We start from the raw sequence: 15378 nt of genomic DNA, 5'->3' as shown, positions 1-15378 counted from the left end.
TCCTTTTAGAGCTCATGAGAGGATGCTGAGCCCAGGAGTTTGTCATTGTTGGGAGTTTTTTGTTTGCTTTTCTTTTTTGAGCCATTATCAGTTGGTGTTAGGAAAAAGAGACACAGATTGCTTCATCTTGAGAAAACTGGAAAACTTTTTCTTCCTTCTGTTACAGGCTATGATATTTAATGCATTTTCTACTTTCATCCTGGTTGATGAAAACACTGTTTCCCCTACCCAAACCATATGGATAAGAGCTACTGCCTTATAATAATTCTCCTATTACTTCAGGAGGGTGCACAGCATCCCGCTTGTGCATAAAATGTGCAAATATATTACAATTGCAGAGGAAATTCATTGTTAAGAGATCTCCCAGGCTTGGAATCAAATTGGAAACTGTCTAAATGGCTGAATGAAGGCCTTTGTATTAAAAAGGCCAATCTCTGCACTAATACGTGAGCCAACTCCTAAGCAGGGGCTGTGATTTCTGTACTGGTGTTGAGAGGCATTGCTCTCTCTGCTTACCGTGGCAGGCTGCACTGGGGCTGGAGCACTCCCCTGCATGAGCAAAGGAGCTGTAAGTTAGCCCTTAGCAAGTAATCCAGTATCAAATGGATAATTCATCTGATAAATTTAGCCTCTCTATTTGCATTTGCAGCGTTCACGAGCCAATTCGTTTCCATAATTCATCACCTGAATGTATTCCACCAAATATTTTTCATGGGCTTTATTTTACTCTGTGGAGAGGTGCCAAGCAGTTAACTGGAAGTGCCCAATATCCTTTATGGGAGGTTTCACCTGGGCAGTGATTTGCCTCATAAGTCACAAGGCTTTGGTTTTCTGACTGGTTCAGGCTGGAGTACAAAGGGGCCCCACAGAAATGTTCCATAGGGAGTAAGATTTGGGGGAGTTCGATATCTCTTTGGCTTTCTTCTCCTGATCAATAAGGGCCACCCGGAAGGTTTTGGTTGCAGCTGCTTTTCCTGTCTCCATGCAAGTTTTCCAAGTTGTCTTCACAGCTGATGAACTCACAGGGTGAAAATGGAAGCAGTCAGACCATCCTATTACTTTCTTCACTGCTTTCCCTCACAAAGCTTGCAAGGTGCTGTTTGCAGTCTTGCTTCCCTTGCCCCATCATCCTGATGGAGCTGTTGTATTGGGTTGCTTAGGGGACTTCGATTTCTCTGCTTCATGAAACTTTTGTCTTGTCCCTTGGAGATCCTGCTTGGCTTTTCAGATAGTGACAGTGCCATGACCATGCATCCCTTTCCTTTCCAGAGCTGTGTATCAAGCCATTGAAAGCATAGCAGGACACCCCTCAGTATTTTTCCACCCTGCTCTAGATTCCATGTCAGCATTTAACATTCCCCTCAGATTTTGAGTGCTGTGGAAATCTTGTGTTGAGACAGGGATGAAAAGGATTTTTTGGTGGGTAGAAGACAGCAGTCAGTTTGGAGAAGTTATGGCACACTGGTGTCTTCATGTGGGTGCAAAATGCTCTCTGTATCCCTTTGAACTGTCTTTATATTGGAAAATGTCATACTCAGATGGCTCCTGCAAGACCCCTTGCTGAAGGATTTGATTCCAAGCAGCTGGGGAGAAGCACAGCCCCACTGTTTCCCCTGATGGTTCCTTGGCCCTCAGCAGTGGAGGATTCCAAGGAAGCACTGCCCATCTGGGGAAGCTGGAAGAGCCTATGCACTAAAATAGGATATTGGCTTTGCTCTAGTTCTCTCCCACAGCACCATCAGACACTGATCAAGTGCTCTACAGTGTAAATAGGTTGCTGTAAAAATTGTTCTCAATCCAGAAGCTTAAAATAACCACAATGTTTAAAGTTTCCATTATGAAACATGTCTGAAAACAACTTACCTCAGAAAAGGTCACTTAAATGTGTCCATAAAACTGTAAACCAACATTTTTCTATCACTTTCTGTCTTTATCTGCCAGGGTAAACACTGTGCCAGTCCTACCACTCATTGGGGTTGTCTGTTTTGCCCATTTTGGCAACACCTCAATGTAGTGCAGGAGAGTGATCAAGCAGCAGGTCACGAGTGATGCTTGAGGGACAGAGTTTGTAGTTGATGGTTCAGATATTGCTTTCAGCATCTTAGGAGGCATGCAGATCAAGAAAGGGTTCCCAGCACCGTCCTACATGGCAGCGGGTTTCCAGAACCTAAAAAAAAAAAGTTCATGGGTTGTTTCCCTCTTCCTTTTGAGTCATAATAAAACTTCCCGATATAATCTCATCAGAATTATTTTCTGGCCAAATGCTGAAAGAGAATTGCTCTAGACAGACTTTGTGTGTTGCAAGTACTGGTCACCTAAAAACGTTGTTTGAGAGAGGCTTGTCCTACTGTCTGCACTATGGTCTGGAAAACCATTTACCTCCTCATTCCTGCTGGCAGCAGTGTCACAGCTGGGAGCAGGGCATGGATCAGCAATGGAACCATAACCTCTTTAAGTGCTGTTGTCAGGAGCTTCTGCTTTGCTAAATGGAGCCTCATCTTCCTTGCATCTTGAAGGCATTTTTCTTGTCTCCTGCTGTGAGACTGACAGCAGAGCCTACAATCCATCCAGAAGTTTGGGAAAATGGTTGTTTCTATGTTTTTCTCCACTCACTCCAAGTCCATGAGCTTTCCAGTTCCTGGGAGACACCTGGGTAGGAGCTGTATTGAAACAGCACAGTGTCAGGTGGATGGAGATGCCCTTGAAGGCACAGGGGTCATTTAGAGGCAAGGATCAGGATGCTGTGCATGACAACAGCATGGGGGAGCACAGGAAGATGATGGTAATTTAAAAGGTGACTATGGAATAGATATTTACCATCTCTTATAACACAAGGAGTGCAAGGTGTCCCAGGAAATTATGAATCTGGAAGAAAACAAGCCAAAGGAAGTCGTTTTTCACCCAACATACAGTTAGGATCTAAGAGTACTTGATACAAGTTGCTGCAGAGCCTGTAGGTCTTAAATACAGTTTAAAGAAGGATTAGCTCAAGCAACACAAGACTGGTGCAACAACAGCTATTAATCTTCATGGCCTGTGTGTAACCTGGGGCTCAGGGAGTGACTGAGATGGAGAAGTGTGTTGCTGTTCTCTTCTGGATGCAGCATGGATGCCTGCACCAGAAGATGAGCAAGCAGCTTTTTCTGTATAACACATCCTGTGAATACATCTCTGATCAGGGATCTTCTCTTCCTACTCTGTTGGGTATTGTGGCATCTCATTAGAGCATTCCAAATGCATTTTATGTCATCATCAGAAAAATATCCTGTCCTCTCTGGCCTCAGGCTCCAAATGACTTCATGTGCTCAACTGCTCCTTATTTGCAAGGGAGCAATTAAATTTGGGGTTGTCTCATTTGGTTGCCTCTGCAACCAAAATCAGATTAGTGATGAGATGTTGTTAGAAGTTTGTATTTGCAAATATATGACCATATGCAAAACGTGCCATTTTGTGTGTGACTAGTAGATTAACACCCAATTTAGCACTTGTGTTAATGAAACTTTGTTATTTTCAGTACTTTAGGCCAGAGAGGAAATACTGAATATGTTGGATTTTGATTTTTTTGATACCTATTTCCCCAGGGAGTGCCTTGTTCCTTTTATGTAAGGTAGAAGCAACTGCAAAACAGAAGTCCAGATCTGATCCTGGTGAGAGTGCCATTTCCTTCACTGGACTAAGGTTGTCCAGTTCTCTCTCTGTGGGAACAGCAGTTTCTGCACATTCTTTGTATGCAGCTGAGGTTCACATGGTTTGTTTGGTATGTGTTTTACAGCAGATCAGGTGATAGAGTTCATAAAAGAGGTCACCGATGTGATGACAAAAAAGCCACAGTGCCTGACTTTTTAGGAGATTGGTAGTGAGGATTTCTATGTGCTGTGGCTTCAAAAACTGCAAACACATTGTACATTCAGTGAGGCTCCAGTGCTGTGAGACTGGTGTAACCAAGCAACGCAGGAAGGAAGCTGCTTGCAGTGTGGCCAGGATGTACAGAGTGCATCAGTGGAAGTTTATTTACAATTAGACAAAAAATTTAATGAAACTTACCCAGGATCAGGTGGAGGTTTATGTAGTATGCTCTGTATGCAGGATTGCATGATAAAATGATAGAAATAGGACCATAAGAAGTGCTATTTTTACTTCCAAAGCAGAAGAATGCCCTTTTTTTATTAAAGATCTATTTGTTTTAGCTTTTTCTTTTTCCTTTTTTTCCTTCATCTTAGGAGCACTGAGGATGAGGAAAGGTTTTATATAAAATATAACTTTTTACTAGGAGAGGAGAAAAGAGTCAGGCCTGCTTTAGTTGATCTCAGAGGTTTCCAAACCTACTTTTCCTCAAAGAAAATACTGTCCTTTTTTGTGCTATTTTCTGTCACATTTCCCCAGTGGAGAACTGAGTTGGGGGAATCAAAACAAGCAAAATAACTTGAGGTTATTGCAAGCCTCATGTGTATGTTTGGGCCTCAAGAAACCTTCCTGTGTGGCTCCTGTGCTACAACAACTCTTGTGCTGAGCTGGACATTAAGCCTGTACAGTGTCATGAAGCTCCTTTTGGGTATCAGCAGTGCTTGAAAGCCACCAAAATAGGTGATTTTTCAGTTACTAGGTATTGTAAATAGATTAAATGAAATATTATTATAAATCTCCCTAAGGCTGTGAAGGTAATCATGCAGTCAGGTGGTTGAAGCTTTGGGATAAAATTTTGGCAAGAAAGGTGTGGGAGAGAGAAATATGGACAGTGAGAACCTGCTTGGTCTTTTCAGCTGCTGGAAACCTGATATTATCATGGTTCAGAGGGTTTGCCTCAGGTGGGTACCCCTGCCTGCACTGCTGGCTGCTCTGAGACTGGACACAAAATGCTTTTCAAGACTGACCTGAAATGGGATCCATTTTCCTCCAAGGTGTGAGACTGCTGCCCTGCTCCTCCTCTGTAATGGAAATAGTGCAGCAGATCATGGAATACTTGCTAGGGAAATGCTTGACAGTAGAAACACTTCAAACCAGACCCCTATTTTTGCATTGCAAATAAGCTCAAAAGGATGGCTGTAGCTTTCAGTGCTGAAATTTTGGGGGTGTTTCCTTTGGTCTGAGCTTTTATTTTCAGACATCAACACTGTGATCACCAGCTTGTCATTTCACAAACTCTGCCCATCTCATTGCTCTCTTTGACAGAGGGGAATGTTCATGCAAGCTGCAGAGGGGATTTTTTTCCATTCCCACAGTGCCCTCCCAGTTCCCCCCTGACTGTGGTGAGGACATGGAGCCACGGTTACCAGGAGGAGCAGCCTGAGACATGCAGGTTGACAAGAAATGGGGAAACATCTGGAAATCAGGAAACTGCAGAAAATGCTCAGTAAAAATTAAAATCCTGAAGGATGCAATTAGGCAGCTGAGGAGAGATTAGAGAGAGGCAGGGAGGGGCCAGCAGCATGCAGTGGGATTGGGGAGTGCCAGCAGGGATGCAGGAGCTGGAGGCAGATGAAGCAGCAGCCTCCTGCAGCGCAGATTTTGTTCTCATGTAAGAGTTTCTCAGTGTGTGCAGTGTTTGTGCTGGCTTTCTGCATGTTAACATGAAGGAGAATGCAAATGGAAGCACCAAGGAGGAGGTGGTTTAATGGCTTTGGGGATTGTGGTGGTATTTAGAGCCTTTCACCTCTCTGTTCCTAACATAAATCTTAACACAGATTGATGATTTTAGCCATCTGGCTTGTGTTTGCTTGTATGCCACGACTAGGGAGACAGGGAAACAACCTGACCAACAAGGCAAAAAGCAAAACAAAAGGATCTGAGAGAAGGCATCCCCTTCTCCTGTGTCAGTGAGAGCAGATATGCAATTATTCCATTTCCCAAAGCTCTGCAGATAGCAAGGGAGAGGGCAGTGAGAGAGCCACAGGTATCACTCAGTGCATGGCCCCAACAGGGAGCCTGTGGCTCACACAAAAGCTTCTGCTTTGAGCACCTTGCTCCCAAATGTAAAACTCTCTGATCTTTAGAGATATAGTTACTTTGATAGCCTGGCAGTTAGAGGGAGACTTTCAGTCATAGGTTGACTTTCAACTGTAAATTATTTTGTACTTGAGTGGAAACTTCTCCCACACATCACCCATTTAATACCTTACTTTTATGTAGTGTGCCTGAATTTTTAAACTGGAAAATTTTGCACACACTTTGGATTAGAATGTTTTCTTGTCTCCTAAGCCTTCTAAACACTGCTGTGACTTTTCCTGGGGACGGGCTGACCCTTTCTGGTAGTCACTGTCAGTTTTCCTCTCACTCCAGGCTGCAAGGTCAGTCATTCCTTTTCTAGCAAAGTCATCTTGGTGGAACTTCCTAAAATCCTGGGCTTTAATGGGAGAGTGATGAGAAAGGTCATTGTTCTGCTTCTCTGGCCAGAGGAGTAACCAAGTGTGGGTAGAGGCGTGCACACACTGGAGCATGTTTTGCTGGTCAAATATTTTTCCACAGCTCTCAAGTGAGGGTGAGAGGTAGAGAGGATCTCACCTCTGGTTTTTCCAGTGGGGGAGTTTGGACAAGAAATATTGACAATATGTACTTAAGGAAGTGTTTGCTGCTGTCAAAGATTCACTCTAAGGTTCTCCTGTGGTTTTATCCAATTTTTCTTTGGGATTGACTGTGGTGCATATTTCAAACCAAAACAAATCTTTCAAAGGCTTCCTCTAGATGGGGTAAAAAATTGTATAGGAAAATATTTTTTAAACAAATCAAAAATTAAAAAAACTAAACAAACAAAAGAAAAACAAAACTAGGTATAACAAATCTAATTCATGGTAATATTGGCACTGATTTTGCTTTATATTAGACACATAGAACTTCAGTAAAAAATATTTTTACTTATTCAGAACCAGTAACCAAGAAAATGCCCTTAATATCATTCTTTTCAGGAGGTAAGTGAATGCATTTTGGATATAGACTTCTAAATCACTGGTTTTTATCTCAAATAATTGGTATTGGCATGGAGCTCTGTCAGCTAAAAATGGTGTTTATCACTTCAGCCAGCCACACCAAGGCCAGTGAAGGAGAATGTTTTATATTTAACAGGGAAATGCTTCCACCAGATGGATTAATAGTGTGAGAGTAATAATTATAGACACATGAAGTGGCTGGGGATTGCTGTGTGCCAAAGTGAAACTCAGATTCATACCTAAATTGGGGTAAATTTTTCAAAGGCACCACAATGACTCAGATCGCGTCACCAAGTGATTGGGAGGCCAACTTCCATTTTCAGAAATGATGCAGAGACTTCATTGCCTTTCAGCAAGCCTTTGGTACTTTTTCCCAAAAAAACCCCAGCCTTTAATTCAAAATTAGTTCACAAAAGCAGTCTTTGCCTCTTCATAATTATATTGCATAATGACTTCCCTGCTTTTTAATAACATCAGATTTCTTGTCTGTGTCCATTATCAGTAGCTTAGAAACTATTCTGTTGCTTTGGGAATTTCATATTCCAAGTCACTTACAGAACTATAATTAAGAACTTCCACAGAAGACCTGGTGATATATGTATGTTAAGATTCTGCTGATTTAGTCTCATATCTTAGATTAATTTGAAACCTTATCATGCTGGTTTCATTATAAATGCTTCCATGGAAAGAACATGTTATTGGAAACTGAATAATTAATAATCTCTGTGTTGCCAAATGTTTTCTGATCAGTTTGTTGAAGAATAGCAGAACTCCAGTTGAATATAATAGCTCTGTTGAAGCCACTGACAGAATTCCCATGGGCTTTAACAATATTTTTCATTCTCTTATCTTAAAAATTACTTGTCAAAGCTCCTTAAAGTTGTATGTTGGGGATTAGGATTTTTTTCCTTTTGTTTTCTTTCGCTTAGGAAATGTTCTCCCATTTGTTGCTAAGAAACAATAACGACTGGTAGGAAAGAGAGGAAAAGGATGTAGCCACAGAGGAGGGGTACGGCTGGCTGCTTCTCCCTTACCTGAGGGATTTTCTCTTGGGAAGGCCAGGGTTACCAAGGGGTTTTGGGCTGGGGAAGGGGTTGGGCACAGCCTCTGGCTCCTCTCAGCTCTCACTCTCCAGGGGCAGAGGGGCTGCAGTCACTGTGGGGAGAATTCGCCACCACTGCGGGGTTTTGGCTCCTGCTGATGCCTCTGGCTTTATCTTTTACATTTTTCAGATTCTATTCCGTTTTAGTGTATAAGTCCAGGCTTCATATGAGGGGATGGGGAGCTCTCTTCACAGAATAGGGAGACAAAACAATTCCTTCTCTGGCTGGGGACCCAAGGACAACAGATCCAGATCTCAGGCACAAGAGCATAAACAACAGTGGGCTGAAGAGAGAAATCCAAGAAGGATGGGAATTCATGGGCTAAAGCTATAATTGGACAATTACTTCTGTTAGGAAAATTAATCCACAAACATCAGAGGTTTTGGTCCAAAAAGGAGACAGAGGAGTCCTTTTACTTTATTTGAGTAAAGGGTAAGGTCATGGGGCATTCCTCTGGGGTCTCTCAGATCTTTGGAGGACACAGCCTCCCTTTTTATCTCAATTTCCTGGCTGCATTTCCCTTCTCTCTTTCCCCCTTGGCTGAGGTACTTGAGAGGTTCAGACTCCCCAATATTCCTGATAACAAAGATTTCCCTCTAATGTATAACCCTCCCTTTTAATTTTGAATTCTTATGGAATTTAGGGGTTTTTCTTCCCCATTGTTTCTTTCATCTTTCAATGTCTAATTTCATTTATCAGCAAACCTAAAGTTTATTTGTAAAAGCAAATATCTTTTGCCATTCATCAATCAGTGGAATCCTTCCCATTGTTTCTTTTATCTCCCAGTGCTAGTTTTGTCCACCAGCAGACCCACAGCTTGTTTGTAAAGACAAATCTGCCATTCCTCTCAGTTCCAGTATGCTAATGGACCAAAACTTGTAAAAGTGAGAGACCCTGTGACTGGTCATCCATTTTGTGGCCATTTTAAGTTGTGCTGCCCAAGGTGGATCTATTGAGACCTCTTTATATTTATTTTTTTTTTTAGCTCAGCAAAACAATTTGTAAGACATTCCTTTGCTACCAAAATGGAACTTTTTGCAAAAGGAATTGTCTTTCATTTTGTTCTTAAACCAATTTTCCTGTCTGGCAAATATTTAGTAACTTCCTTATGTGGTTTTCTATTAGGGTAGCTAGTTCTCTTCTTAACATAGCCAACTGTTCCAGGGAAACCAAGCAAAGTGAAACTTTGCAAGTAAACCAAAAGCTCTGCAGGAAAGAGAATGGAATTTCATATTATACCTGACTTTATTTGCAGAATTTTGTAAATTATGCAGACTTTTATTCCCTGTCTGTATTCCCTGCATTACCTGTATCTGGTATTAACCAGTATCAAAACCTTCCTCCCCATCCATCTCCAGATTTCACTTCAAAATGTTAAACAGGAGGAGGGAAAGATATGGGCAATCTGAAACATGGAATATTTCATTTTAGATGTTTGCTGGTATTCCCAGTAACCTTTTTCTTTCAATTTTTTTGTTTTGATAGGTGATGCTAATGAAGAAGGGTCTCAGCTGAGTGAAGAGAGAGGTGAGTAAAGAATATTTTATGCTAAAATATATCACTTCTGTGAAGTATAAGCCAAACTGAAAAAATTCTAGAAATTAATTGCCTTAGTCAAGATAAGCAGTGCTAATCATTATTGCCAGTGTTACCACAGTCATCCCTGGTTTTTACACAAAATTAGGGTGAACCATCCCTGATAATAAATAGTGCATGGTAAGACCAGCTTAAGACTACTTTTTTAATGTCATAACCTCTAAGCCTCTGGGCAATATTTCATTCCTTCTTATCAATAGCTAGTTTGAACATGAAGGGGAAATAATAACAATTCTTCAGTCTCTTTGTCTGTAAAAAAAGTATGAATAGAGCAATTCTTGAGCCATTTGCCATTCTGAATAGTGGCAGTGATATGTTTGCAATGAAAACAGTAGCAAAACTCTTCCACAAACTCTTAAATACACTGAGATTGGTCAGACAATGGTTCAGAGGATTTTTTCCTGGTCCTCATGGTTTACTGTTTGAAACAACTGTCACTGTTTAAGGTTTGTGGATGACATGAAATGGAAATGATGAATGGATATAAGGGGAAGAAACCAGAGGAACGAGAAAAGGAGAGGACAGAGGATTAGAGAACTCCCATGAGGACAGAAGCTTCCATTCAGGAGATTCCTGCTGGTTTTATCAAGGAGGCTTCTTCCAGTTAATCTTGACCAGTTTTTTTTGTAACAGATTTCCACCACAGCACCTTCTGATACTTCCCCTCCCTCATCTGGAGGTCCTCAGTGAGCATCTCCTGTTCCATACGGATTTCTGTGCACTGCAGTCTCCTTTCATTTGCAGAGTAGCTCCCTGTACTCCTCTGCCTCTCCTTCCAAACTTCCTTCAAGGTCCCTGTGACCCTGATCCCATCACGGTCCAGGGACTGTGCAGGAACATCCAGCTCTCTTTATGAAAACATAAGGAGCTTAGGTCAGACTTTAAACTTAAGGTCAGAAAGGAGTGCCACATGGGGAGAGGCAGGGATATAGCAGCCAGAAAACAGAGGTAACAGCTTTTGGAGCAGTATTTTGACCACTTAAATTGGCAAGATTGTCCTAAAGACAAATGCTCTTTATTAAAATTAAGAAAATGAGATAGAATTGAATTACTCACATACAGATCTCAATTTTGGAATTTTTGCTGACATTTTGAGCTGTCCTGCCACCTTCCCAATCCATGGCTCTTCTGGGGTTTTTTTGGCATTAGTATGGTTGGCAGAGAATATTTCTGTGTTCCCTGGGCTCCATGCAAAGCCAATGATTGACTCCCATTTAGTCTTTTGAATGAACACAAAATTCTTAGAGTTATAAAATATCCTGAATTGAAGGGACCCACAAGGATCAGTGAGTACAACTACCCCTTGAGTCTGCAAGTTCCTTTTTCACATCCTAACTGCTCTCATACCTTTTGTTTTGAAATTTTCAGCATTTTAGTTCTAGATATGCGTTACTGTGGAAGGGTAGAAGATAAAAGGGGAGAATCCAAGTCCTTCATGAGAGCTGGGCATCTGACTGTCAAGAGGCGTTTAAAACTCCAGCAACATTAAGAGTAGATGGTTGTGGGGCATATATGTGACAGCAGGAGAGACCTGGGAGCTTTTGAAACACTTGAGCAATTATAAAACGTGTAGATAGTTTTTTCCCAGTTGGTAATTAGCTAATCAGTTTGAAGTAACACCATGATTCGTATTTTCTAATGGCAACAGGAATAAGGGTGAATAACGTGAGGTCATATATCTTCCTAAATTTCCTGTTTAGGAGTGGCCAAGGTTTATTTCCAGCACACACAAAAGTATGTTTTCTTTAGGCTTCTCCTGCAACCAAGCCCTCAGTTAGCCACAAGGAATCAGGAGGGTTGACAGAAAGTCAAATGACAGAAAGTCATTTTCCCATCACGGTTGAATGCATTCAGTAGGCTCAATGAATTGAGTTTTAATTGTCTGTCAGTCACTGCTTTCGTGGTTAAGCAACAATGTTTAAAGAATGTTTTAATTAGGCCTGCTTGCATTAAATGTCTTAATTTATGAATACCTCTTATGCCTAATTTCCAGCTTGGCCTCCCTTTTTATTAAGAGGCTTTCTCTGCTACCAGTTTGTGCCCTGAGGTGTGTCATAGCAAACAAACAGTAATGCCATCATTTATGTTGACAGGATATTTTGAAAATATTGTGCAAGAAGTTCATAATATTTAAAATTTAACCAGCTGATATTAAACACTCTGTGCTGCAGTCCATATAAGTAAGGGAGATCTCACATTTAATTGGCCTCTATTTCTTTTACTCCCTTTCCTCCAGCTTGTCTGAAAGGCTGGAATGGATTTTTTCAACCCAAACTTTTCTATCTTGTAAAGCTTTCATTTCCTTAACTGCACTATCTGTGAAGTTAAGGAAATTTTTGAAACTTGTGAAATTGTGAAATCTGTGAAATTTATTTCCCTACCTTTCATTTAATTATTAATTTCGGTCTATATTCGCTTGTTGTTGTGTTAAAACAGTGAATGGAGAATTGAGCTGAGAAAAAAGATTATTTAGTTCAGATTATTTATCCACAGTTCCATAATGCAGTATAATAAATATTATGTTTACAACTACAAATTAGAACATTATTTGGTTGGGGGTTATGATTGTTGTTTCTGTAGTGCTTGTGATGCAGTATGTCATTTCAGTATGAGCTTTCTTCACTTCTGTTCTGTGAAAGTCAGAGAAAGTCCAGTCCAGCTTGAAATCCACATCCATATTATAATTTTCATAAGAGATGATGCAATAATTAATTTAAGCAGCAGAAAGATAAGCATTGAGTACTGAATGGAGTGCTAAGATAAAACACACAATTGTGGAATCACACATGGTAATATCTGATACAATGAAACTATTTCCAAATAATGTATGTAATTTATATTTTTTTTATGTTTATAGAAGGCCAGCCTCCATCTCCCACAAAGAGCAAAGAAGAGCAGCCTGAGGACATGCAGGATGATGCTGAAGGTAAGTGCTCTAACAGCTTCTGAGGGCTGTTAATCAATTCACATTATGAGGAAAAGTTTGCTTTGAATTCTTGGGAAAGAACTGGAAAACTTTCAGTTAAGAATGCTCTTTGCACACACTTGGAGAGTTCTTTTTGGCCTAGATAAAGGGATTATAAATCTTCTGAAGTATATTTCATCCTAAGGTAGATTCACAATTACAGACCCTATTTTTATGTGATGGGCTACCAATTATTGCTGATACATCTTAATTAATTGCTGCTGTTTTATCTCTAACCAGTTCTGACTTCATGTAATTAAAAATCCCAAGTGTAATCCATGTTGTGAGGGGCTTGGGCCATGGTCTGGTTGCTTAAGTTGGCCAGGTACCTGCTGTGAAACACAGAGCGATATAATCCTCACTGTCCTTTTCTGCAAGAGATTTTTGCTGTTTTCTTTTTTACAGTGTTTGTGTAGTACGTGCTTCTGCAGTTAGGAGTCACAGGTGATTAACATCATGCTTATAGTGTCATTCCTCTGAGGATATTTTCCTCCACTTGGGTCTGCTCAGGGAAGCTTGTCCCTGTGTGTGGACATAAACGTGTCTGTGTTGCTCTAAAACTGGATCAGAGTGTATTTTCCTAATCTCTATCTCGTTGGAAGAGTTGTTTATAAGATGTTAACATCAAAGGTTTATTTTCACTGCTTTCAAATATGTGGAAGAGCAAAACACCCCAATCCTGAAGAAATTCCTCTTCTGTGAAATAGATAAAAGGATAAACCTTAATCTTTAATCCATGACACTTCCTTATCATGGATTCTTTTTGACCTGATATTCCTCAAATGACCTATCTAATTTTGCATCTCAGTGGCTCCACAATCTTCAGCATTTTGACTTAGTGCTGTGCATTCAGCTCCTAAAAGACTCTGTCTAGGGCATGGTGTGAGTCACAAAGAGCAGAAAAGTGTTAACATCTATCATTTTCAGGAACTGCTAGGAACATGCTGTCACTAACGTTGTGACTGCTTGTTACGGGCAAGTCATTAAAGCAATAGCTGTCATCACCTGGAAGGCACAGCTATTGGAGGGACCCAAGAAATTTCATCACACCTGAGTGTCTTTCCTTTCATGCTGCTCTGAACCCAGTTCAAATTAAAATACCAATTTTATGTTTCAATTAGAGAATTCAGCGATGACAAGCCACATGTCCATTTCTATTCAAGCTGACCCACGGTTGGGATCGTGGTGACACCTTCAGTGTTCCTAAACAGGCAGAGCAAGAGTAGTTTTATGATGTATTCTTGCATGGAGTCTGGCTAAAACTTTTCATTGTATCAGTATCTTGAAAAAAAAAAAAAAAAAAACAAAACAAAATGAAAGGAAGAGAGAAAGTATTGTCAAACTGTAAGGTTTTCCTTCCATTTAAAAACTAACTGATGCTGTTTCACTCTTTCTGTGGCTCCCTAGATACAGTTTCCTATTTCTCTGTGCCTGTCCTTTTTTCCCAGTGACCTACTGTTCACTTTGTGAAGCACAAATAAATGTGTAGGAAGGGCAAAGTAAACAGCATGGCAATAGAATTATTGCATTACTCCTGGGCTGTAAAATGCCTGAATTCCTTGGATTTGCTGCCATGCAGTAGATTTTGCTGATGTAGTATTGAAGTCTCTAAAACAGAATCACTGCTGCTGGATTTAATATAGGTGGTGGCAGAGCCCCCATGTGCTGGGCAGGAAGCAAACCTGCAATGTTTGGGATTGAAAGTTCAGATTTAGCCCTGAGAGTTGTTGTGATGGAGACAAGAATAGGTGATTAAAGTGTTTGCTGAGGGGCCTGTGGAGAAGCCTGGATCAGATTTCTTTGGCATTACCTGTGCCTCTGGAAGAGGAGACAAGAAATTGAGATCCAGACACTGAATTCCTGTCAAGTTGCCAAGTGGCTGGAGTGTAATGTAACACACCTGTGAGCCATTTCCATTGCAGTAAATGGGATTTGCACACATTTGTCTGAGAAGAGGATTTACTTTCTCCTGGTCTAATTATTAGCTGTTGGTTTTGACGAATTAAAAGAACTTTTAATGGGGAGCCTTGAAGATTATGAAAGTTCTGAAGATGTGACATGAACCACAACTACATGTCTGAATAGTTTTATTTATGTAGGGGTTTGTCTTCACTTCCAGCAAGCTAGCTTTTTGTTCTTTTTAAAAGAAAAACTGAGTAGCTAATGCATATAAACAGTCGTGAATAAAACACAACAAAGGCAAACGCTGCCTGAGGTCGGCTTGGTTGAATTTCCCTTAGGGTAAAACTGAAGTGCTTTGTGGTTTGGTGTGTTTAAACTTGGAGATAATTCACTTTAAGTACCCCAAGTTAAAAAAAAAAAAAAACAAAAAAAAAACACAACAAAGAGGGAAGGGAAGGAAAGGGAAAGGAAAGGAAAAAGGGAGCAGAAAGGAATCACACAATCACACAAGAAAAAGTAAACAAATATAAAAAAGAAATCCCCACAAAACAAATTAAAATCCCAAAAGCCCAACCACTATCTTTTATCATTAAAAGCAAGTCCAAATTTACCATAGGTTTTTATTTTCCCTTTGGTAACATGACCAGCTATAAAATATTTAACAAATATACACTGAGACGTGGGAACAACACAATGCATTTTCCACTGCTTGGCTGTGAGTGTCATTTTAGATTGAAGATGGGAGTACAACTTGTGATGCTAGCAGCCTTCTGTCTGCCCTTGTGGCAGTCTCTGGAACCCATTCCACTGAGTTCAGCAATATTTCTGCTGTGATATTTTTCTCCAGCTCACCAGGCTGGTTCGTTGGCTAGAGGTAACGGAGCAATATCAT

At 40.6% G+C, this 15378-nt stretch overlaps 1 protein-coding gene across 4 annotated transcripts in view; it reads left to right on the top strand.

The window, feature by feature from the left end:
• MACROD2 (mono-ADP ribosylhydrolase 2) overlaps positions 1-15378 on the top strand; it is an 846867-nt gene that overhangs the window by 772287 nt on the left and 59202 nt on the right. For all 4 annotated transcript variants that reach the window (XM_058802883.1, XM_058802881.1, XM_058802884.1 and 1 more), the window contains 2 exons: positions 9509-9550; positions 12477-12545. In XM_058802883.1, coding sequence (XP_058658866.1) covers positions 9509-9550; positions 12477-12545 — 111 coding nt within the window. The remainder of the gene's footprint in view (positions 1-9508; positions 9551-12476; positions 12546-15378) is intronic.

The sequence above is a fragment of the Ammospiza caudacuta genome, chromosome 3 (assembly GCF_027887145.1).
Source record: "Ammospiza caudacuta isolate bAmmCau1 chromosome 3, bAmmCau1.pri, whole genome shotgun sequence".
In the NCBI taxonomy this organism is placed as follows: Eukaryota; Metazoa; Chordata; class Aves; order Passeriformes; family Passerellidae; genus Ammospiza; species Ammospiza caudacuta.
Note: the sequence above shows the minus strand (reverse complement) of the source record. Positions and strands in the feature narration are given on the sequence as shown.